Consider the following 24,955-nt stretch of genomic DNA (forward strand, 5'->3'; position numbering starts at 1 on the left):
ATGTGAACTACGGCAGAACTTTCCTCTCTATTCTCCCACAGTAGCACTCCAACTCACGGAATCCGCCATCTCATCACTTGTCTGTCTTCCCTTAGAAACACAGGTCTCTTTAAGGAAGGCTGAGAGCCTTTCTTCTCTCTACCCCATAGCATTAGGAATGTTTGTTGAATGCAGACTCAGCAATCTATATAGCCTTACAGTCTCTACTAATCACTCGGGATAACAGGATTGGTGTGGGTGGTGGTAGTATTTTGAGACAGGGTCTCAGGCTGGCCTGGAACTCTATATGCCCTTGCCTCAACTTCCAAAGTGCAGAGGTCACAGGCACATGCCATTATGTCCAGTGGGACTGTGGATGAAATGCAGGGCTTTGTGAATGGCAGCCGAGCACTATATTGACTGAGCTACAGCCCTAGCCCCTCAACCCAAGAATAATTCTCTCTCTCTCTCTCTCTCTCTCTCTCTCTCTCTCTCTCTCTCTCTCTCTCTCTCTCTCTCTCTCTTCAAGACAGGGTTTCTCTGCAAAGTTTTGGTGCTTTTTCTGGATCTCCCTCTGTAGACCAGGCTGGCCTCGAACTCACAGAGATCAGCCTGCCTCTGCCTCCTGAGTGCTGGGATTAAAGGTGTGTGTCACTACCACCCGGTCCAAGAATAACTCTTAATGGCAGCAGTTCTCATTAAAAGCTGTTTGTGGGCTCAGTTCTCATTAACACACCATATCGGCATCCATTCTAGCCCCAACCTATCCCAAAAGATGTCTAGCCAAGTAATTCCAGTGAGATTCTTAAGTCATTCTTCCCTGGTTCTTCTATACAATCATTACTATACAATTCAGCAAAACATCATTACTATATCCAGACAAATGCTTTGGTGAACTTAGAAATCTACTCCCAGCTCTGAAAAAAACAAATAACTGATTGGAAAGCTTTTTTCACTTAGAATGTGGGTCTAAGCCATGAACCACATGCTCGGCATGCCCATCAGTACCAGTAAGCCAAGCAGCACAAAGTAGACCGCGCACACTGAGACCGCGCACACTGAGAAGCACCTTTCTTCTTAGAGAGCTGTCCTCCTCAACTGGGAACTCATGCATGTGGTGTAATGGAATAAATGGCAAGCAAACATGAAAATAAGCCCCCACTACTTCTTGGACCAGTCTTTGAGCAAAAGATGTACATGAAGGTACAGCTAGAGCTACAGATTCAATCCAGATCAAGCCAGCTCAGTTTCTCCCTAAGAAGACATGGGTAGTAAAGAAAGCAGCATGCCCCTGCTACCTGCTCTGCATAAAGCAGCACTAAAGGAGTTCAAGCTCAGGGGGTGGGGGGGTTACTGTGCATGTACACATACACATGTATGCATGTGTGTGGAGGCCAGGGCAATGCCGGGTATCATCCCTCAGGCACTGTCCACCTTTACGCATTTATTGTGCACATGGCTGCATGTGTATGTGCCACAGAGTGCCTCTGGAGGTCAAAGACAACTCTGCGGAGTCATTTCCCTTCTCCCACCCAGGGGTGGCATTGAAGTCATCAGAAGCCATGGCAAGCACCTTCACCTCCTGAGCTTTCTCACCAGCTCTTCCATCCATCCACCCACCTACCTACCTACCTGTCATCTATCTATCTATTATCTATCTATCTATCTATCTATCTATCTATCTATCATCTACTTACCTACCTATCATCTATCTATCTATCTATCTATCTATCTATCTATCTATCTATCATCACCTACCTACCTGCCTGCCTGCCTGTCTGTCTGTCTTTGAGACATGATCTCTTGCTGGCTTATGACTAACTCCCTAGGTAGGCTGGACTCGCTGGCCAGCAAACTCTAGGAATCTGCTTGTCTCCACTTCCCAGCATGGGAATTACAAACTCAGCCCACCATACCCAGTTTTTCGCATTTCTGTGTGTGAGAGGGAGAATTCTAGAGATCTAACTCAGCACTTTACGGACGAAGCCCCAGTCCAGAGTTTAAGCAGCTGATGAATCACTTTGTTGACGGACAATTCCCTTGAAAACACAGTAGATATGCTCATTTTGTTCTGCACTCTGGTACAATGCTTAGGACTAGAAAATGAAAGATGAAATGATGCCTTTGTTCCACTGGTAATAAGGCTCCAAGGCACATAAACAGCACCATAGATAATGAAGGTGTTTTCCTAACGAGATGCTAAGACACTACCTGGAATAAAACACACTGCGACACCAAACACCAAGGCCAGGCTTCGAGCTGGGGCTCCTGCACCACACCTGGATGGTAAGCTCAAAAAGGACTCCCAAGGGAGGTCTTGTCACCAGGACAAGTGACCCCAGACCCTCCTGAGCACTACAGAGTGCAGTGAGGGAAACACACACTTCATTGCAAAAACTGAAAATAATTTTTTAACTAAGCATGTACCAAAAATGAAAAAAGGTTAGGGTAGAAAAAAAAATGAAAAATCAAATACAAAATCACCCCTAAAATAAAGCAAACTCAGAATTCAGTCACTGGAACTTCTATTTTGTTTTAATGTTTGACCTAGAATCTCACGATGGAGCGCAGACTGACCCTGAACTCAAAGTCCCTTGCTTCTGCCTCCCGAGTGCTGGGATTATGGACATATATCGCCAAACCTTCCGTGTCCCAATCATTCTGTGATCATTAATGCTGACCGTCAACTTGATAGTCCCTAGAATCACCTACGAAACTAATCTCAGGGAGCACCTGTGAGGAACTGTCCACATTTGGTTAACTGATGTGGGAAGACCGACTCTGAATATGGTCGGTCGGCACCCCTGCGTGGGCTCGGGTCTAGACGGGTTAAAAAGGAGACAGTGGTCTGGAGCGAGGCCTCAGTGGGGAAAGTGCCTGCCACCAAGCCTGAGAACTGAGTTCCACTCCTAGGACCAGCATGGTAGGAGATGGCTGACTCGTGAAAGTTGTCCTCTGACCTCCACACATACACTGTGACACACGCGTGCTGCTAACACTGCCCCCAACACAAATAAAGTCACTAAAAATGCAATAGAAAGTCTAACTGAAAAGGAGACATAAAGCCAGGTAGTGGTGGCTCATGCCTGTAATCCCAGCACTCAGGAGGTAGAGCCAGGCGGATCTCTGTGAGCTCAAGGCCAGCCTGGTCTACAGAGTGAGTTCCAGGACAGTCAGAACTATGCGAGAGACTCTACCTCAAATAAACAAACAAATAAATAAATCCTGCGAAGCAACACAAGTTTTTAAATAGAAGAAAAAATTCAAATATTTGATGAACTTTACACAAGGGATTAAGCAGTGTCACAAAGAAAACATTCATGAATCCACTTTCTTTTCTTCTTTTTTTTTTTTTTTTTTTGTTTGTTTGTTTTGTTTTTGTTTTTTCGAGACAGGGTTTCTCTGCGTAGCTTTGTGCCTTTCCTGGAGCTCACTTGGTAGCCCAGGCTGGCCTCGACCTCACAGAGATCCGCCTGGCTCTGCCTCCTGAGTGCTGGGATTAAAGGCGTGCGCCACTACTGCCTGGCTTCTTTTCTTTTTTGACAAAATGTTTCATGTACTCCAGTTGGTCTCAGACTTACTGTGTAGCCAAGGGTGAATTTGAACTTCTGATCCTTCTGCCTCCTGCTGAGATTACAGCCACAATGCCCAGTTTTATGAGGTGCCTGGTATGAAAGGCAAGCACCCCTGCCCTACATGTATCCTTTCTTAAGGAAAGAAAACAGGAAGTAGAGCAAGGAAGGAGGCGATGAAATCAAAACCCAAAGCAAAATGCAAATGCTACTGAGAGGAGGCACAAGGACTTGAAAGTTCAAATTAGTGCTCCACAAACCATGCTTCCATGGCTGGGTATCCACGTGTAGCAGAATCATTGTGGATCTCCTATAACACACCATGTACAAAAATTTGCTCAAAATTAGTCGAGGACCTAAGAAGAGGAGCTCAGATTTAGGGGCAATGGGAGAGAAGAAAGAAGGGAAGGAGGAAGGAAGAGAAGGAGGGAGGGAGGGAGAGAGGGAGGGAGGGACGGAGAGAAGGAGGGAGGGTGGATCTGAAATTTTAAAATCTTAGAACATGGGTAGGTTTCCATTATCCTGAAAATCTGGTACTAAATTTTTAGACATGACAGTAATTAACAACAAAAAAGAACATACACAAGTTAGAAATTTGAAAGCTCTATGCCGAAGATTATTATTAAGAAAGTCAACCTAGCCAGCAGCAGTGATGGCACACGTCTTTAATCCCAGCACTCTCAGGAGGCAGAAGCAGGTGATTCTATGTGAGTTCCAGGACAGTCAGGGCTGTTACACAGAGAAACCCCGTCTCAAAAAAAGAAGACAGAAAGACAGACAGACAGACAACCTAGGGGCTGGCGAGATGGCTTGGTGGTTAAGAGCTGCTCTGCAGAAGACCTGAGTTCAGTTCCCAGCATCCATGGCTGCTCACAACTGCCTGGAACTCCAGTTCCAGGACCCAACGCCCTCTCCTAACCTCCCTGGGCATCCGGCACACGAGTGACGCACCAACAAGTATGCAGGCAAAAGACAAAAACTAAAAATAAATAAACCTGTGTGTTTAAAAAAGGAAGTCTACTGAGTGGGAGAAAATATTTGCAGATCATATATATGATAGGGGACTTATGTCCTAAACACACAGGAAACTTCTGAGAGTAAAATTTATTGTTTATCATATAAATTTTGAAAATGTCAAAAACAATAATAAATGAGAGGAACAAACAAACTTGACATGCAGGTGAGATGTGCACCATCATCAGTGGGTAAAGGCACGTGCCACCAAACCCGACTGCCAGCACCCACCCCGACAAGCTGTCTTCTGACGTCCACGTGTGCCATAGCATGGACACGAACGAGTGTGCACCTACCACACCACAGAAACCATTTTTTCTTAATTTAAGAAACTTCTAAAACACAAAGAGAACCCAATTTTAAAACGGGCAAAGGATTTGAACAGACATTCCTCCAAAGGTATTCAGACGTAAACACAAGGAAAGGTTCCCAGCACCTCAGTCATCAGGGAAATCCAAATCAAAACCACGATGCGCTGTCACTTCACACGCACTATAAACAGAAAGAGTTCTCTAACAACAGGACAGCGTGGGCAAGGCTGCGTGGAACCTGGACGCTCGCAGTGCTGGTGGGATGGAGAGTGGCAGAGCCACTGTGGAACACTGTGGAACGGGAAAAGGGGCATCTGAAGAACCCGGAAGCCAAGTATGGCTTTTCTGCTGCTGTGACGATGGATTACTCAACTGCTGCAAACCTCAGCTTCCTGTCATTATAAATGAAAATCAGGAGGGCATGGTGGCTCACTTTTTATTCTAGCACTCAGAAGACAGAGGCAGGCAGATCTCGGTGAGTTCAAGGTCAGCCTGGGCCACATAGAAAAACCCTGTCTCAAGGGGGATGGGGGAGAGCACCGTCCTTTAAATGATGCCATAAAAAATTAGTATAATAGAAGTCTATTTGTAGGACTTAGAGCAGTGCTTGGTAAGGGGTGAGCATTTAATCTTTGACATCTGTGAACTGTGACAATATGATACATCTGTGTACTGCCCAAGGAAAAGGCTTGGGTCAGAACTCCATGTCCTATCAAATCTTTAAGGACTGGAGATGTGGCTCAGTCAGAGGAGTGCTTGCCCAGCATGCACAAGGCCTTGGATTTGATCCCACCAACACTGAATAAATCCCAAGTGGTGGCACACACGATCCCAGCACTCCTGAGAGTAGAGGCGGGTTAATTAGAAGTTCAAGGTAGTCCTTGGCCACCTACTGACTGAGTTTGAGTGGGGGATGTAGCTCGGTTGGTAAAGAGCCAACCTTGCACATACAAGAGGCCTAGGGTTCAATCCTCAATGCTCCAGAAACCAGGGTAGAGACATACAGAGAGTTTAAAGCCAACCCAGCTACACGAGACACTCGGTCTGAAAACCAAACTGAACAAAAACTTAAATGAAACAGCTCCAGCACAAGGAGACTTCCGAGAAGGAGCTGTTTGAATGAAGTTCAACTTCTCTTTCAAAGACTGGCCTATTGTTCCTAGAGTGAGCCCAGCTACTCTTCACCGGGAATGGCCTGCTACACAATCCATTCTCGGTACACAACAGGCCTCTGTGTAGCACGTCTGAGCTCCCGTTCATAACAGACTCAGCCTCGACCCACAAGAAAGACACAATCTGTGAAATTACCCGGAAGGGAGTCCCCAGGGGCTGCTCTCAAACTTGAGTGGCCTCAGAAGCTCTTGGGGAATGTGTTTGAAAAACTAGAAACCTGGGCTCCACCCACAGCCAGCCATGCTGACTAGTAAATATTTCAAGCTCGACACTAGTGCACAACTGTTTAAAGACATACTTGAAGGTAGGCCACAGAAATGTTGTGAGATCACATTCTGCTGTGGACAAACACTGACCTCTCTCACAGGGCGAGAGCTGCATACTCTTCCTACTGCTTTGGAAACAGTATTGGCAACGAACGAGAATAAGAGAGGGCGGGCCTCTGACATGGTTCAGTGGGTAAAGGCACTTGCTACCAAGACAGCTAACCTGGGTTTGACTCCCAAGACCCCACGAGGTGGAAGGAGATAACCAATTACCATATATTATCTTCTGGCCTGCACATCTACACCTTGGTACACACACACACACACACACACACACACACACACACACACACACCAAGTAAATTAAAAGAAAACTTCTCTAAAGAACCCTAGCTTACCAATTTTGCTGTATCAACTCAAATGAGAAATGATTACGAGTTAAAATAATAGATATGGTAGAGTGGCGAAGATTATTCATAAAGCACACCCAACCCTAACTATTTACTATGAAGCATGGATAAGAGGGCATCTCATTAAGAAATAACAGCAGACAGTGAGGCGGTTCAGCAGCCGTGGGCACCTGCTGACAAGGCTGCTGACCTGAGCTCCATCCAGGACCCTCATGGTGGAAGAAAAGAACTGATGCCTCCCTCCCTCCAAGGAGTCCTCTGATTTCTACACATGCACCATGTGGCACACCACACCTCCCCCCCCCCCACCTTTCTCCAAAAGTAAATATTTCTTATTTTGAAAAGAAATAAAACTACAGAGGTTTGGAAGGAGCTCAGCTGGTACAGTGCTTGCCAAGAATGCACACACGGAAGGTAGAAGCAGAACTTCAAGAGTTCAAAGCCATTCCCCACCGCATTGTGGTTTCAAAGCCTGCCTGAGACACAAGAGATTCTGACTCAAAAATGAAAAGAGAACTAGTATGCAGGGCAGAGAGTAGGGCCCTGGGGAAGAGTGTCTGCTGAGCATCCCCGAGGTCCTGAACTCCATCCCTAGCCACACGCAGCCCTAGGGTGGTCACAAGTGGCTTTCCCCTTCTAGCTCAACTTTATGTACTAGTGCTACATCACAGCGATACAGCTGTCAATCAATGTAATCGATTCCACCTGGAAATCACCTGAACAAGTTACAGACATAGGCAGGAACTGCAAATACTGACCTCAGCTAGCCTCATCAAAGACAGATACCCAAATGGGCCATGGTCAAGACCCCAGCTCCAGACTTTTCCCCCTGAAAGATACATCTTAGACATAAACAAATGTGAATACAAAACTTTAAATTTACTTTTTTATTGTTTTTTTTTTTTGGGGGGGGGGGTTCAGATAAAATTTTCCCATATGTCCAGGCTAGCTGGAGCCTCCTGGGTTTGGGATTATAAATGATAATATCTTCACAACTGGCTGAATTTACACTTTTGTTGCATTTTGGTTTTTGGTGGTGTGTTTTTGTTTCTTATTTTTTGAGACAGGGTTTCTCTGAGTAGCCCTGTCCTGAAACTCATTCTGTAGACCAGGCTGGCCTCAAACACACAAGAGATCCGCCTGCCTCTGTCTCTAGAGTTCTCGGATTAAAGGCGCGCGCCACCACTGCCCAGAGATTTTTTGGTTTTAGGGATTTATTTGTTTGTTTGTTTTTAAGGCAAGTATATGTGCACTAAAGGAAAGGAGAAAATCCCGTATGGCAGCCATTCAGATGGCAAAAGGATCAGAAGACTCCATAAACCACGACTTCAATGAAATTAACAAAATGATGCCTGTGAGAAAAGAACGTAAGGACTAGCAACACGAGACCCTGTGTCTCCTGCTTCTGAGAACTGGACTTCACCTACAGACCTCAATTTCTCATCTGCAAAGTGCCAGCGTGGCCACACTCTCTCCCTGTCCACTCCCTGGAGCTTAGAAAGGAGCAAAAGGGATTAAAATGCTTTCAAAATCACTTTCATTTTTTAAAGCTGGCTGTTGCCATTATGAAGTCATTCATTTATAGCTCTACAAAAAGTGGAAATAGCATTTAGAAGGATACATTGTAAACTGATTAAAAAGGGGTGTGGGGGATGGGAGCTGATGAGAGGGCTCAGTGGGTAAAGGCACCTGCTATCAATACTGATGACCTGAGCTTGATCCTCAGTCTCGCGCGCGCGCGCACACACACACACACACACACACACCACACCACACACACCACACACACACACACCACACACACACACACACCACACACACACACACACACACCACACACACACACCACACACACACACACAAATTGTAAAAAAAAAATTTTTTGTTGTTTTTAAAGATGGGTCTGCAGTCTAAAGAGACAGCTTAGCCAGTAAAACGCTTGGTCCGTAGGCACAAGGTTCTAAATCAAATCCCTGGAGCCCACATGGAAAAAGCTGGGCATGATGGTTCACATTTGTAATCCTGACAACTCAGGAGGTAGAGATGGGCAGATCCCTGGGGCTTGCTGGCCAGCCAGCCTAGCCAAATCAGTGAGCTCCAGGCCAGTAAGAAACCCTGCTTCAAAAACCAAGGTGGGCAGCTCCTGCAGACAAGCCTGAGGTTGTCTACTGGCCTCCACATGCACTTACCCACCCCATTTCACTAGTCACTGTCTTAGGGAGACATAGCTGTGAAGAGACACCATGATCACAGCAACTCTTATAAAGGAAACATTTCATTACTGCGGATCGCTTACATGTCAGAGGTTCAGTCCATCATCACCATGGCAGGGAGCATGGCAGCATGCAGGTAGGCATCCTGCTGAAGAAATAGCTGAGCGTTGTCATTACAGGCAACAGGAAGTCGACTGACTCTCACACTGAGTGAAGCTTGAGAAAAGAGACCTCAAAGCCTGTCCCCAGTGACACACTTCCTCCAACAAGACCACACCTACTCCAACAAGGCCACATCTCCTAATAGTGCCACTCCCTCTGGGGGCCATTTTCTTTCTTGCACACCAACACAGGTCTCCAGAGGAGCTCGAGAGTCGGGGCCACACCTCGTCATGTCCGCAGGAGTCAATTCCTCTAGTTCCATCCAGCTATTACTTGGGCAACTGTTTACATTTTAACTTTGTAATGTCATTGCTGGCAGCATTAAACCAAGTACAGAGCTTGAAGATTGACTTCAAGGTATGCCAGAATCATCAGGGGTAGTTGACACTGTGGCTGCCCAGGTCCCATTGACACTGAGCTGACCAAACCTCTGGATGGACAAGAGGAAGTGGAGCCTGGCCAATCATAATTCAACAAGCTCCCCACATGGGCACGGCAAATTCCTTACTACCAGAGCACTTGCTAGTAAGAGCTTCTTCCTGCCCTGTGGATCAGTCACTGCATGTCAGTCTTCCTACCCTCCATGTATTACCTCATTCCATCCTTACAACTACCATATAAACGGGTGCCCACTATTGGTCCTTCCCACCCCACCCCACCCCACCCCACCGCCATTATTAATTTGTTTATAGAAAAAGACTCTAAAATACAAAGAAACTAGCCCAAAGCAGAGCCAGGATGCACAGCAGAGTTTGAAATTTCTTGCCGTGGTTTTCTAACTTGAGGAAAGAGCTGTATATTCTGATAAAGTCCTATGAGAGACTTAGGTTTGGTTTCACACATTGCACTTAAAGAAGACCTAAGGGCAGACAAGATGGCTCGGCTCGTAAAGGCACTTGCCACCAAGCCTGACAACCTGGGTTTGATCCCAGGACCCACGTGGTAGAAGGAGAGAACTGACTCCCACAAGTTGTTCTCTGACCTAAAGCACATAGGCAAAAAGAAGTAATGTTTAAAAAACTAATAAAACAGAGAGGGATAGATAGCAAGGCAGTGGTGGTGCACACCTTTAATCCCAGCACTCGGGAGGCAGGGGCTGGCAAATCTCTGACTTTGAGGCCAGCCTGGTCTACAGAGCGAGTTCTAGGACAGCCCCCGCTACACAGAGAAACCTGTCTTGAAAAGCCAACAACAACAACAAAACCCACAAAAGCAGAAACAAAAGAGAGGACTGGGGTGATGGCTCTGTCAGTAAGGTGCTAGCCACACAAGTATGAGAACCTGAGTTCCACCCCCTAAAAGCCCACAGGAAGAGAAGAGGAGGAGGAAGAGCAGGAGCAGGGAGGCAGCAGGCATCGCACAAAGTATAACCTAACCCTGGGGAGGGAGAGACAGGAGGGTCCCTGGGGCAACCAGTCTATCTACATCAGCAAGCGCCGCTGGGTTAGTGGAGACTGTCTCAAAACATAAGGTGGAGAGCTACTGAAAAAGCTACCCGGTGTTAACTGCTGGCTTCCACGGGCACCTGCAAACACATGCATGCACACACAAGCATGTACACACACACACACACACACACACACACACACACACAAAGCAAAACAACAAAAACTGCCTTTAAAAAGCATGGTGAACATGTATGAAACTGTCTAGAAATAAATTTAAAATGTGTTTTTTAAAAAGCGTGATGAGCTTCTATCAAGAAGGAATGTTGAATGTCGTGCTGTGCCAGAACACATGTGTGGAGAGCAGGCGGCGATGGGTCTGATGCTGAACACCAAGGGATAAACCAGGAGGGACAAATGATACAGATGTGTCTGCAGATACCTAATGTATGCAGCACCGATTCAGGTTCCAGTCTCCCCTCCCAGACTGTGAGCCCCTGGCATGCTGGATCATGTATGTCTTTGTAACTGGACCTCTTGGGAGTTGGCACCCAACTGTGAAAGAGTTCGATGAAAAATCTAATCTAAATCTAAAGAAAGCCTGCTGACTTTAGAAGAGAGCTGTTTATGAAAGAGAAACATTTAAATCATCCTGCTTTGGGAGGATAACTAATTTCATCAAGTAAAAGCAGAGGCCAGAGTTGATGTTGTGGTAAACAAAGCCTGTCCTAAACAAAGAGGTTCACCTGCAATTTGAGGCTGGAGATTAAATGCTGCAGATGTCAGGTGAGACAGTGGCCCATGGGGCCTCCAGGAGCTAGCTCTTCCATAGCTCTAATCCTATTACCAAGAGAGGGGGTGGGGTGTCTAATTTATTATGTGTACGGGTGATTTTGCCTACAGATATGTCTAGGCACCACATGAGTGCCTGGTGCCCTTGGAGGCCAGAAGTGGCAGCCAGATTCCCTGAAACAGGAATAACAAAACAGCTATGAGCCACCATGTGTGGCTAGAAATTGAACCCAGGTCTCTGGAAGAGCTGCCAGGACTCTTAAGCACTGAGCCATCTCTCCAGCTCCATGACACATTTCCTTATTACTTCACACAATCAACAGTTCCCACTAGTATACAAGCCACATGGGTCACAACAGCCAACATCAGAGAATGTTCTCAAACTCCCTATATCCAAGGATCTAAGAAGAGTAAATGTCCAGGAGGGAAGCAGTGTGAGGGGAAGCTGAGGAATAAAACCAGAAACAGCACGGACTGAAGAGACTTCCAGCAGGAAGAGGCCAGAAGTCAACAAGGTGTTGTATTAGAAACACCACCATCTCAGTACTGCTGGGACCCACGAGCAGGGGCGGGATAAGACATGATGTCATGCAAATGGGGGAGAAATATCATCAGGTGCGGCAGCAAAGAAATCAGTAAAGCCCTGGGACGGGAGGAGCCACTTAGAAACTATCAGTAAACCCTAGTGCTTTACAGATCAGCTAATCACAGACAGACAGACAGACAGACAGACAGACACACACACACACACACACACACTCGTATATATCCATACCTTATGGATGATGCTCTGCTAGGCACCAAGTGAAGAAAGCATGGTTCATTTCTGACAACTAGATTTTACAAGTCAAGAGCTGTATCATCTGTGGTTTCTTCTTTGTGTAGTTTTTGTTTTAATTAAAACTGGACCTTTCTGATTTTAGGACCCTTAAAATGGATCAGTGGGTAAAGACACTTGCCACCAAGCCTAAATTCAATCCCCAGAAGATGCAGAGTAGAAGTAGATCGGACACTCAAAAATTGTCTCTGAGCTAGGTGTAGTGGTGCATGTCTTTAATCCCTGCACTGGGGAGGCAGAAGCAGGCATATCTCTCTGAGTTCGAGGCCAGCCTGGTCTACAGAGAGAGTTCCAGGACAGCCAGGCCTACACAGAGAAACCCTGTTTCAAAAAACCAAAAAAGAAAAAAAAAAAAAGAAAGTTAGTTGTCCTTAGATCTTCTCTACATATCATGTATCTGACACACATACACACACTAATAAATATGTCAATAAATAAATGTAATAGAAATTGATTTAAAGTAGATTACTAAGAATAACAAATCAAGAACATAAATTATCTACCCAGATTTCTAAACCAAGACATTGAGCTGCTCAAGAAAATAACATTAACAGAAGATTGGGAGAAAAAAATTCTACATCTAAAACCAAACAAAATGAAACACATTCGAATGACAATCCCAGTGTCCTGACCAATCATTCCTCACCATCCATGTAAACTAGTTTAAGGATCTGAATCTTGCTCTATGAAAAGCAAAGTCCCACTGTCTGTGCTACACTTCAGAGAGCCTGTCACAGTGGTTACTGAGGCAGGCAAACTCTACTGCAGTGTTGTGCTTGATATCAATACAGAAAGAAACGCTGGGGACAGGGAGGTGGCTCAGAGTGTAAAGGCACTTGCTGCCAAGCCTGAGGACCAGAGGGACCCACACAGCAGAAGAAAACCTATTCCTACAGGTTGTCCTTTGACTGCCACACGCCTGCTGTGTGTGGCCCACGCACACTCACACATACAGACACATACATGCATAGACAAATAAACAAATACATGTCAACAAAAGTAAAGACTTAAAAGGCTGGGATGGACTCATTGACAAAGCACTCGTCTAGTACACACGAGACCCTGGGGTCAATCCCCAGCACTGTAAATAAATAAGCTAATTCATTCAAACTTTAAAGATTTAAACCAGTTAGTGTTCTGGCTTGCCTTTGGTTGTGACAAACACACTGAATAAAAGCAACTTAGGGGAGGAAAGGGTGTATTTGGCTTGCACCTCCAGGTCACAATCCATCATTGAAATCAAGGCAGCAGCAACTTCAGCAGGAACTGCCAGCAGGACCATGACAACCGCTGCTCACTGGCTTGCTCTCTGACTTGCTCAGCTAGCGCTCTTCTTCTTTTCTTTTCTTTTTTTAACATTAAAAACTTTATTTAAAAAAAAAAATGCCTTCACTACAGTTTTAAAATTTGAAAAGGCTCTTTTTAAAATCACAACCCCCAAAAGTTAATGAACATATACAGAAGAACAAACCCATTTTAAAACTTTGAGTAAACGCTGTATCTATAGGCATTCCTCCAACTTTTAAGGGGTGGTGCCGTCCTGAGGCAGTTGGTATCAAGGCTGTCTTGATCACCCAAATTTACAGCTTCATTCCTCCACTTAGGCCAGAAGGAAAAAAGAAAGTCCAACAAAGGAGCAAGTGTTCCCAACTAACATCATGGTTAGATCCCCAAAGTCTGCACTTGAAATGCGCTGGATCTTTCACTCACTGTTTCCCTCACATGCACTTCTGTGATTCTCTACTTTTTTGGGGGGAGGGGAGGAGTGGGTAAGGGTGAATCTAGACTGTCTTCAAACAAAGTATGGTATTGGGACATAAACTCTGCTTTCAAAATCACTGATTCACATGAGAGTGCTCCATGGAAGAAATGTGTCCCGAATCCATAAGAGGTAAGGGAGTAAAGAAATTCAAAGAAGTCAGGCTTGAATCTGACTAAATTCAAAGACATCATGTAGGGACAGAGTAGCCTGTCCCTACCTATAACTCATAACACTGGAGTAGCATCTTGCCAGGTAAGGTGTTCCTCTAATTTTGACATCGAGCCAGAATTCAGAAGTCTACAAACAAATTTTCATTAGCATAAATTGGCACACAAAGCACAAGGAGTCCTCAAAGCAAGACAGAGTCTCATGGCTTCAGATCAAAAAGCAGAAAACAGAAAATAGACTACGTCAGCTAGCTTTCTTACACAGCCCAGACCTACCTGACTAGGAACAATGCCGCCCACAGTAGGCAGGGCACTCCCACATCAACCGCAATCAAGACAATCTCTTACAGACATGGCCACAGGCCAGTGTGATCTGGGAAACTCCTGGGTCATGGCTCCCTCTTCCCGGGTGAAAGGAGGTTGTGTTAAGTTGACAATAAAAACTAGCAGTTACATGCTACCCATAATAAACAATGACTTTCAGAAACCGAAATTTGAGTACTGCAACAAGGGTGCAATTAGCCAACTTCACATAGATGAATGAACAAATAGCTCATTAAAACTTAAATCTTTCTTAAGAAGTAAAAAAGATAATAATATTCAGTTCTCTGGGCGCTGTGTTATTCTCCCTATCTCTGTGTCTCTGCATCAATGTTGCTATTCTCCCTGCTACTCCATGGATAAGCAACCCTACCCCTCTGTTTCGGATCCCTCATACCAAGAGTTCCATAAGTGTCATGAATAACAATAAAAATAATAATTCCTAAGGCCAGAATTGATACTAACTAGCCCATGGTACTTGAATCTGGTGCAAGGTACGGGTAGCATACAACTGCATCACTCTTGACTCTCCCGCATCACTGCCTCCCAAAGGACTAGAGCATCCAAAGCACTCATTGCCACATCACAAATTAAAGTATCAGGTTTAAAGAACTCACAGGTTCCACCATTAGGTCAGTGTTTCATGAACGAATCCCCTAACAGAAATCCACTCGGATGCGACACCACATGCTTTAAGGCTCCACCTAATTATTCTTTTAATTTAAAAAATAAACACAACTATTTTTAAAATCTATATATATATTATGTAATGAGTTTGACTTTGGAAAACCCAACACTCATCCAAGCAGCTCATAAAATGGAAAGCAAGATTCAATCTGCTCCATTGTACCCAACCAGACTAACGTGCAAGATCACACACTCATCTTCGTCAGAGCGGCTCTGCCAATACCAAAGAACAACAAAGGCAAGTTGAGGAGGCTGCACAGGCTTAACTCAGCACTTGTCCGCTTTTCCCAGCTTCGCAAAGACCCTCGCAGCGGGGCCCTCCTGGGGACCAAGGGGACCTTCCGCATCCCGCGGGGGCCCCGGCTGCTCCGCTTTTGTCTGGCCCAGGCTGGGAGCCCCGGCCGCCCGGCCTGCCTCCCCGACAACCCCTTCTTCCCTCTGAATCTTTCTCCACACCCATCACTCGCCGATGACTAGTTGTAGTGGGGTTTCTTCTCCTGGAGCCCCTTCCCGCTCTATGCAATCTCGGTTCCTTTCAAAGAGACCCCGGGTTGCTTTGGCGTCTCCCAAGCCGGGCAGGGGAGACTCCAGGTCAGGAAGGGGCCCCGGGGTGGGGTCTGAAAGAGACAGGCACACAAAGCCAGGCTTGACCCCATAGCCGCCCCACCTCCCCTCGGCAAAGCAGCCTGCGATCAGGATTGGACCAGGCAGCCGCTCATCCTGGGTCCTCACCCCGATCCCATCCCAGGGCCGCCCCCTCCCCCAAAAGTGCACCCCAGAGCGGCTGACAGCGCCGGACACCGTCCCCACCCGGACCCTGCGCCCGCTGCCGCCCGGAAAAGGAGCAGGGCCCTCGGGTGGACTCCAGTCTGAACATTCTTCGTCTTTAACCCGGTACTTACAGCTCTATTATTCACTACTGTTGCGGGTGCGGACCGGACAGCCGCCGCCTTCTCCTCCACCCCAATGGTTAAGCGCTTGGTGCGGGGATTAAAAAAAAAAAAAAAAAAAAAAAAAAAAAAAAGTGAGAAGCCAACTGCGCCTGCGCAGTGCGGCCTTACTGTGTTCCCCTTACCGCCACCAGCTCAGCTGAACCATAGAGACTGCAAACTCAGCCCAGAGAGGTAGCTTCCTCTCTATGGTAACGCCCGGCGCACGGGCCGCCCCAGGCTCCTTGGACCCACTGCGGGGGGGGGGGGGGCGGAGTGTTAATTGACCCTAATGGCGACCCGTAGCGTAAAGGTGCTTTAATGAAAAAGGTAACCAAGGCCCTTGGGGAGTGGAAGCAAAACTCAGGCAAGACTAGGAGAAGGCTATGTGATCAAAGAGCTAGAGAGGAATCAGGAGAGCGTGGACAAGTCTTCCGGCCGGAACTTCCTTTGATCGTCCGGGTGTTTGATATTGGAGCAAACCGTCTTTCACTTCTGGGTTATGGGTGCCCGCTATTCATCGGACGGTGTCGGTGGAGAAGACTGACCCCCACGACTTCCCGTAGCGGGCAGCGCGTTTCGGTTCGCTTCTCTGAGCATGCGGGCAACCGCCACTGCCGGAAGCACAGCTTTTAAACCGTTCTCGCGCTTGGGCGAACCGAGCCGCGCGCTGGCGGCTTCGGCCACTCCGGGGAGTTCGTGTCTGCTTCTTTCCTAAGCTTTCTCACTGCAGTGCTGCCTCGCCCTCCCGCATGACCCTCAAAATGTACGTGAACTGTTCGGGCTGTGCAGATCACAGCGCTGCCTTCGAGGCGCCTAAGGACGCTCAGTGTTGCCGCCTTACGCCCGTGTGTTCCCCAACAACTTGCCTTTGAAAGCTTTTGAATTGAAGTTGTACACTGGCGAAAATCACTTAAAATGCCGATTGACTTCCTCCATCGCGAATGGGTGCTTGAGGGGACTCTTCGGGGCAGGAATGTGAATGTATTGGGAGGTGTGCGATAACGCTGTACGGTCCTCGGGACTCGGGAGTTAGATTGGAAAGAGCTAAAACAATAAAGCCAAGTGCAGACCCTCTGTGGAGCAGAAAGGGTAGAGGGGCTGGTTCGAAAGAATAGGATTCACATGCTGGATGGGGCTCGTGATTGGATATAGAAAAAGTAGCATCTTTAAGATGAAAATGCAAGCTAGTTTATTGATAGTCTGTCGGGGGCGGATCATGAAGAGCATTCTAGAAAAAAAAAACACCGCCGGGTCAAGCGGAAGTGGGTGGTGTGCTGGGAGAACAATGTGTGAAGAGTAGTCTGCGGGGAAGGGAAGGAAAAGAGAAAACCCACGTCTTTTGATAAGTACAATGGGAAGGGATGCTCTAAATGTTCTTATTAACAAAATTAAACACTGTAGCTGGTTTTTATTGATAGTTCAATGAAGTTACATTGTTGTGTCGCCAACCTCCAGCTTTCTTTTTGTCATACAAAGCAAACCGTACACCAGTTAAATCTTAATTCCCCAAGTTTTTCCCTCCGGCTCTATAACAACCATTCCACTTTCTGTGAATTTGAAGACTGAGTACTTTGAAACTGGAATCACACGTGGTCTTTTTGTGACTGGATCATTTCACATAGCCTTATAGACCCTAGATTTGTCTGTGCATGTTACAGCCTGTGTCCAGAGTGCCTTCTTTAAAGTTGAATGATATGCCAGTGTGTGTATTTACCACCTGGGCTACTTGCATCATTAGCTATTGTACACAGTGTTGTGAACATAGATGTCATACTCTTTTGGATCCTACTTTTAGGGGCCCAAGAGATGGCTGGAGATGACGCTGAGTAAAGACACACAAGCCTGATTACCTGAATTTTATCCCACCTCATGCATAATGGAAGGGGAGACTCCACTGCTGCAATTTATCCTCTGACTTCCACACAGGCACTGTGGCCCGTGAACTCAACACATCAAATAAATAAATGTGTTTTATAAGGGAAAAATTGGAAACCAAATGAAGAAATCCACACTTGATTCATATTGTTACCCATACCTTAACTGGAGATAGTTACATTGTGTGTGTGTGTGTGTGTGTGTGTGTGTGTGTGTTTTGTATTGTTTGCAATGCTAGTGAGGAACAGGGCCTCACACTTGCTAAGCAAGTGCTCTAAGAGTGAGCTAGACCCCCAGCCCCAAGAGGCGTTAGAATGTGACTCACCCGCAGGGTCAGGAAGCTAACTATCTCCTTCATTTATATATATGGATGCCTGTACCTATGCCAGGTTTTATTCGAGTGCTTTCTGTAAATTATCCACGTCATTGAGTTCATCGGAGTAAATCTGAGACAGTTGTTCCTCACCTCATTTTTTGATGAGATAACCAGGGTTGTGTTACAGACAGGCTGAGGGGAGGCCTGACAGCCATGCATTACCACTAGCGGTAAGGAAAGAACAGTGCCGTAGAACCGAGCACTTGAGTGCGGACAGGTCAGTGCTGAGGGCCAGGACATTGAAAGAAAACATTCACATATGTAAGAGTGACTTTCCTGCAGGTGGGATACTGTGCTGGGCATCAAACTGAGGGCCTTGTGCATGCTCCGCCAGTGCTCATCACATTACCCAGAAGTCATCAACGGACACCAAAACTGTTTTAGGGAGGTTTTTGTTTGTTTACTTGGTTGGTTTGGGGGGAAGTTGTTTGGGTTGTTTTTGTTTCTGTTTTTCTGTTTTGGGTTGTTTTGTTTGTTTAAGAGAGGGTTTCTCGGGGCTGGAGAGATGGCTTAGAGGTTAAGAGCACTGACTGCTCTTTCCGAGGACCCGGGTTCAATTCCCAGCACCCACATGGCAGCTGACTACTGTCTGTAACCCCAGTTCCAGGGGACACAACACTCATGGCAAAACACTAATAAAAAATTTAAAAAAAAAAAAAAAAAAAAAAGAGGGGGGAGGTTTCTCTGTGTAACCCTGGCTGTCCTGGAACTCACTCTGTAGATCAGGCTGGCTTCAAACTCAGAAATCTGCCTACCTCTGCCTGTTTTTGTTGTTGTTAATGTGTATGTATGTTTATACTGTGTATTCAGGTGCCTGTAGAAGTCGGAATAAATTGGACCCTCTGGAGCTGAAGTTTCAGGTGGTTGTGAGCTGATGGATGTGGGTGCTGGGAACAGAACTCAAGGTCCTTTGCTACAGCGATATGTGCTCTTAACTGACAAGGCATCCCTCCAGCCCTTTAACTGTCTTATTACTGATGTGCATAAAGGTTCAGTACAGCAAAATTGCATCTGCCAAATCCCGAGAACAAACCTGGGCTTGATTACAGGTCTTGCTTTTAAGAAATACAAGGTGTCAGACAGAAATAGGCATTTTAACTCTTGTTAGGTAAAAATATCGTCTTATATCATAGAGAAATTAACTTCTCAGCACTACATCTTTCCTTTGTATTCTCAGAATACTTTGCGACCACTTAGCAGGTGAGAAAATCAAGAGCCTCAGAATTCCCACTCTGCTTTGGTCCTTCCAGAGATGGTGAAGTGTCTCTGTTCACCCTGCCTCATCTTCCTCAGGAATCCCGGCCTGAACTCCAGTGAAACTGACGTTAGAGAATCGAGGACGCAGAGACTGAGTGCATTATAAACAGCACTCACGTGCTCAAAACTTGTGTGTACAAACTGTCACTCCCTGGTGCCACCGGGGAAATGTTAAGATGATGAGTAAAATAGACATGACAAGAAGGATGACACTGGTGGTGGAGGTGAGGCAGTGAGGAGGCAGAAATAGGAGCGCTTGGGGATGGGACGCCATGGGGACCCCACTGAGATGAATGTCCCGAACGCTAGATGTGGTGGTGTCAGCCTTTAGTTACAAGACAGAGAGGCTAGCAGATCTCTGAACTCTGGGCCAGCCTGGTCTGTGTGTCAAGGTGAGTCCCAGGCCAGATAGGACTACACAGTTAGGCCTGGTCTCAAAAAGAAAAAAGAAAAATAGTGACCGCCCCCAATACTATCAAACCTTAAAAATGAGTTCCAAAGCTGGGGACATGACCCAGTGGGTAAAGTGCTGACTGCAATCATGAGGACCAAAGTTTGGATCTCCCAAGTAAATGTCAGGTGGGCATGGCAGCCTACTTACAGTCCAAGCACTTCAGACGTGGAGATGACATTCTTGGGAAGGCTGGCTCACTAGATGACCCTAATTAGTGACCTCTGTGTTCTCAAGAGGCCATCCCTCAGTAAATAAAATGGAGTCGAGAAAAACATCTCAGGCGGTGCTGGTGCACGCCTTTAATCCCAGCACTCGGGAGGCAGAGCCAGGAGGGTCTTTGTGAGTTCGAGGCCAGCCTGGTCTACAGAGCGAGATCCGGACAGGTACCAAAACTACATGGAGAAACCTTGTCTCAAAAAACAAAAAATAAAATAAAAAAAAGAAAAACATCCAGCAAAGTCTGACCTGAGCACATGTGCCCTGTGAACATGCATATACACAGGCACATCACACACATAAACATACACAGAAGATTTAATAATTCCAAAATAACTACAGTCTTCCCTCACATCCACAGGAGATTGGTTCCAGGACACGGACACACAGAAATCGAAATGTACAAATACAGTGTTATAGTTAGGGTTTCTATTGCTTCGACAAAACACCACGACCAAAAAGCAAGTTGGAGAGGAAAGAGTTTTTTTGGCTCACACTTCCACATCACTGTTCATCCTTGAAGGAAGTCAGGACAGGAACTCAAACAGGGCAGGATCCCAGAGGCAGAAACTGATGCAGAAGCCATGGAAGGGAGCTGCTTACTGGCTTGCTCCCCATGGCTTGCTCAGCCCACCTTCTTTTCTTTTCTTTTTCTTTTTCTGTTTTGTTTTGTTTTGTAGTTGTTGTTTTTCGAGACAGTATTTCTGTGTAGCTTTGCACCTTTTTGGAACTCACTCTGTAGCCCAGGCTGGCCTGGAACTCACAGAGATCCACCTGCCTCTGCCTCCTGAGTGCTGGGATTACAGGTGTGCACCGACCGCCTCCTCCACCGTTGCCCACACATCTTTAATCCAGGAAGTGATGGCAGGAAGCACTAAAGTATATAAGGCGTGAGTAAACAGGAAGTAAACAGGCTGAGGGTTTTTTAGAGGTAAGAACTTGGCACTTTCGGGGCCCTCTCTCCAGGTGCAGCCAGAGCCCCTTGCCTGCCCACCACCCTTGAGACACCCAACCCCCGGCGGGCCTCCGGGCCCAGGGACCATGGAGAAGAAGAGCGCCAAGGAAGGTTATCTATAGCGTGTCTGGTGACGAAAAGAAGGGTCCTCTCATCGAGCCCTGGCCCGAAGGTGCCCTGACCAAGGGCGATGGTCCCACAGGCCTTGGGGCGCCCGGCGGCCACCTTGTCATGCCACCTCAACAGACACGCCAGATGGACTTCGTCATGTCGTGCGTGAGCTTCGCTGTGGGCCTGGGTAATGTGTGGTGCTTCCCTACCTGTGCTACAAGAATGGTGGAGGTGTGTTCCTTATTCCCTAAGTCCTGTTCGCCTTGGTTGGAGGAATCCCCATTTTCTTCCTGGAAACCTCACTGGGCCAATTCATGAAGGTCGGCAGCATCAACGTCTGGAACATCTGGCCCCTATTCAAAGGCCTAGGCTATGCCTCCATGGTGATGGTCTTCTACTGCAACGCCTACCTCATCCTGGTGCTGGCCTGGGGCTTCTATTACCTGGTCAAGTCACTCACCACCACTTTGCCCTGGGCCACGTGTGACCACACCTGGACCACTCCTGACTGTGTGGAGATCTTTCGCCGCCGTGAAGACTGTGCCAATGCCAGCCTGGCCAACCTCACATGTGACCAGCTTGCTGACCATCGGTCCCCTGTCATCGAGTTCTGGGAGAACAAAGTCTTGAGGCTCTCTGCGGGGCTGGAGGTGCCAGGGTCCCTCAACTGGGAGTTGACCCTATGCCTGCTGGCCTGCTGGGTGCTGGTCTACTTCTGTGTGTGGAAGGGGGTCAGGTCAACAGGAAAGATCGTGTACTTCACCGCTACATTCCCCTATGTGGTCCTCGTCGTGCTGCTGGTGTGAGGGGCGCTGCTGCCTGGAGCCCTGGATGGTATCTACTATCTCAAGCCTGACTGGTCGAAGCTGGGGTCCCCTCAGGTATGGATAGATGCCAGGACCCAGGTTTTCTTCTCTTATGCCGTCGGCCTGGGGGCCCTCTCAGCCCTAGGCAGGTACAATCGCTTCAACAACTGCTACAAGGACGCCATCATCCTGGCACTCATCAACAGTGGGACCAGCTTCTTTGCTGGTTTTGTGGTCTTCTCCATCCTGGGCTTTATGGCCACAGGGCAGGGTGTGCATATCTCCGAGGTGGCAGAATCAGGGCCTGGCCTGGCCTTCATTGCCTACCCATGGACTGTCACATTGACGCCTGTAGCCCCACTCTGGGCTGCCTTGTTCTTCTTCATGCTGCTGCTCGGTCTGGACAGCCAGTGTGTAGGAGTGGAGGGCTTCATCACCGGGCTCCTGGATCTCCTCCCAGCCTCCTACTACTTCCGTTTCCAAAGGGAGATCTCCGTGGCCCTCTGCTGCATCCTCTGCTTTGTCATTGATCTCTCCATGGTGACCGATGACGGGATGTACGTCTTCCAGCTGTTGGACTACTACTCAGCTAACGGCACTACCTTGCTTTGGCAAGCCTTTTGGGAGTATGTGGTGGTGGCTTGGGTTTATGGAGCTAACCGCTTCGTGGATGACATTGCCTGTATGACTGGGTACCGGCCTTGCCCCTGGATGAAATGGTGCTGGTCCTTCTTCACCCCATTGGTCTGCATGGGCATTTTCATCTTCACCATTGTATACTATGAGCCGCTGGTCTACAACAATACCTACGTGTACCCCTGGTGGGGAGAAGCCATAGGCTGGACCTTTGCACTCTCTTCCATGCTGTGTGTGCCCCTCCACCTCCTGGGTTGTCTCCTCAGGGCAAAAGGAACCATGGCAGTGCACTGGCAGCACCTGACCCAGCCTATCTGGGGCCTCCACCACTTGGAGTACAGAGCTCAGGATGCAGATGTCAGGGGCCCGACCACCCTGACTCCAGTGCCTGAGAGCAGCAAGGTTATTATGGTGGAGAGTGTCATGTGACAGGCACCCCCAGCTCATACCACCAGCTCATCCTTTGGTAGCCATAGCAGCCCCTGCTTTAGCCTCTACCAATCCCTCCAGGGGATTGCCTTTCCTTGACAGTTTGGGGGTCTGCCTGGGGGAAGGGGAGGAAGCACCATGAGTGCTAACAAAAATAACTTTTTCTGTTTTTATTAAAATGCCAAGAATATCACAGCTTCCCCCCCCCCCCAAATATCTTGGTGAAGAAGAATGGAACCTACTGTACTGCAAACTTGGGACTGGCTGTGAGACACAATTCTGCCACAAACACAATTGACATTGTGCCACGGATATCGCCCTGTATGCTGTGAATGTGTTGATCTGATTCGTTAATAATAAAGTGCTGATTGGCCAGCAGCCAGGCAGGAAGTATAGGCGGGACAAAGAGAGAGGAGAATTCTGGGAACAGGAAGGCTGAGTCAGGAGGTGCTGCTAGCCACAGCCATGAGAAGCAAGATGTAAAGATACTGGTAAGCCATGAGCCACGTGGCAAGGTATAGATTAACAGAAATAGGCTGAGTTTAAGTGTAAGAGCTAGACAGTGGTAGGCCTGAGCTAATGGCCAAGCAATTTTAATTAATATAACCCTCTGTGTGTTTACTTGAGTCTGAGCAGCTGTGGGCCTGGGCAGGACTGGAGTAAACTCCAGCTACAACATTGCTCCAAACCACAGAGCAGACACACACACACAAAATTTCTGCAGGGAACCATGACTATGCCTAACAATGACTTTGAAATCTCAAAAAAAATAAAGGGATCCAACAACAATGATTCCACATGGACTATGATAAAGCCATTAAGCTGATTAATACCAGCCAAAGATTGGCTTTGGACTACAAACTGTTCAGAACAATTTTGAGATGACTAGCTGAGATCCCCACAACAATGATTTCATCAGGATGATGAAAATACCACTAAGATGACAAACACCACCCAAAAATCAGCTTTGGACTACAAACTGCTGAAGATAATTTGAAGATGGCTAGCTGAGATAATCTAGCCTCACAGACTACTTGAGCAAGGACTTGAGACAAGCCCTACACTTTTGCATTATGCAGAGACTGGACAACAAATGATACAGCTAACTCTCCCAGAACTTGACAATTTCTTTTCAGAATCCCCTAAATATGCCTTTGCCCCTAGACAGCCAGAAGTAATTTTAAGAACACTACACACATATTCCCAAGAGGTGGGATGGGTGATTTTTGGTCGTTCAGTAGGTTATGGATAATTGTCATTGTTTAGAATGGTTGGTTACAAGTTGTTAACTGATGATGGTAAGAAAAAAAGCTAAACAAAGGAGATTAAATTCAAGGCTCTTGTTTGAAAAAAAGAAAGAAAAAGAAAAGAGATTATAGATAAGAGGTAGATTTTTGGATCTACTCTAAAAAAAGAAAAGATATAGAAATCATAGGATAAAAGGGTAGATTATTGAATCTACTCTGAAGAAAAAAAGAGGATATAGATAGGAAAAGACAAAAGGTAGATTATTGAATGTACTCTTTAAAAAAACCCCATAGAAATGATAGGATAAAGAGATTATTGAATCTATTCTGAAAAGAACAAAGGAGTATATAGATATTAGATAAAAAAGGTAGATTTTTTTAAAGGTAGATTATTGAATCCACTTTTAGAAGGCAACTACTACTTTTAAATATTTTACATTGGATTGGATTTTTGTATATTGTATATAAATTATGTATATTGATACAAATTTAAGATTGATTTTGTTAGAAAATACTGTACACATATTTCTAATCTTGTTCAGGGTAGTGTACCTATACAGTTCATTTAACAATGTAATACAAACTGCTAGTCCTTGAAAGTTATTATTA

General features: G+C 46.5%; 3 protein-coding genes across 52 annotated transcripts in view; 2 read left to right on the top strand and 1 right to left on the bottom strand.

Moving 5' to 3' along the window:
* The window catches only part of Clasp1 (cytoplasmic linker associated protein 1), a 233,127-nt gene extending 216,918 nt beyond the window's left edge, over positions 1–16,209 (bottom strand). For 32 of the 50 annotated variants that reach the window (XM_037211514.1, XM_037211501.1, XM_037211528.1 and 29 more), the window contains exon 1: positions 15,955–16,054. The gene's annotated coding sequence lies outside the window, so the exon portion shown is untranslated. Of the gene's footprint in view, positions 1–15,954 lie in introns of all 50 variants that reach the window. The other 18 variants (XM_028879823.2, XM_037211525.1, XM_037211502.1 and 15 more) reach the window with 1 other exon arrangement.
* A 4,730-nt stretch (positions 16,210–20,939) lies between these two features.
* LOC114700239 (sodium- and chloride-dependent creatine transporter 1-like) lies at positions 20,940–23,099 on the top strand. The gene has a single exon (XM_037211530.1). It carries the CDS (start codon positions 21,543–21,545, stop codon positions 22,032–22,034), a length of 492 nt encoding a protein of 163 aa, XP_037067425.1. The 5' UTR covers positions 20,940–21,542; the 3' UTR covers positions 22,035–23,099.
* LOC119089172 (sodium- and chloride-dependent creatine transporter 1-like) lies at positions 22,275–23,120 on the top strand. Its single transcript, XM_037211529.1, has one exon. It carries the CDS (start codon positions 22,290–22,292, stop codon positions 23,097–23,099), a length of 810 nt encoding a protein of 269 aa, XP_037067424.1. The 5' UTR covers positions 22,275–22,289; the 3' UTR covers positions 23,100–23,120.
* The last annotated feature ends 1,835 nt before the right edge of the window (positions 23,121–24,955 follow it).

This window comes from Peromyscus leucopus, chromosome 15 (assembly GCF_004664715.2).
Source record: "Peromyscus leucopus breed LL Stock chromosome 15, UCI_PerLeu_2.1, whole genome shotgun sequence".
NCBI classification, from domain to species: Eukaryota; Metazoa; Chordata; class Mammalia; order Rodentia; family Cricetidae; genus Peromyscus; species Peromyscus leucopus.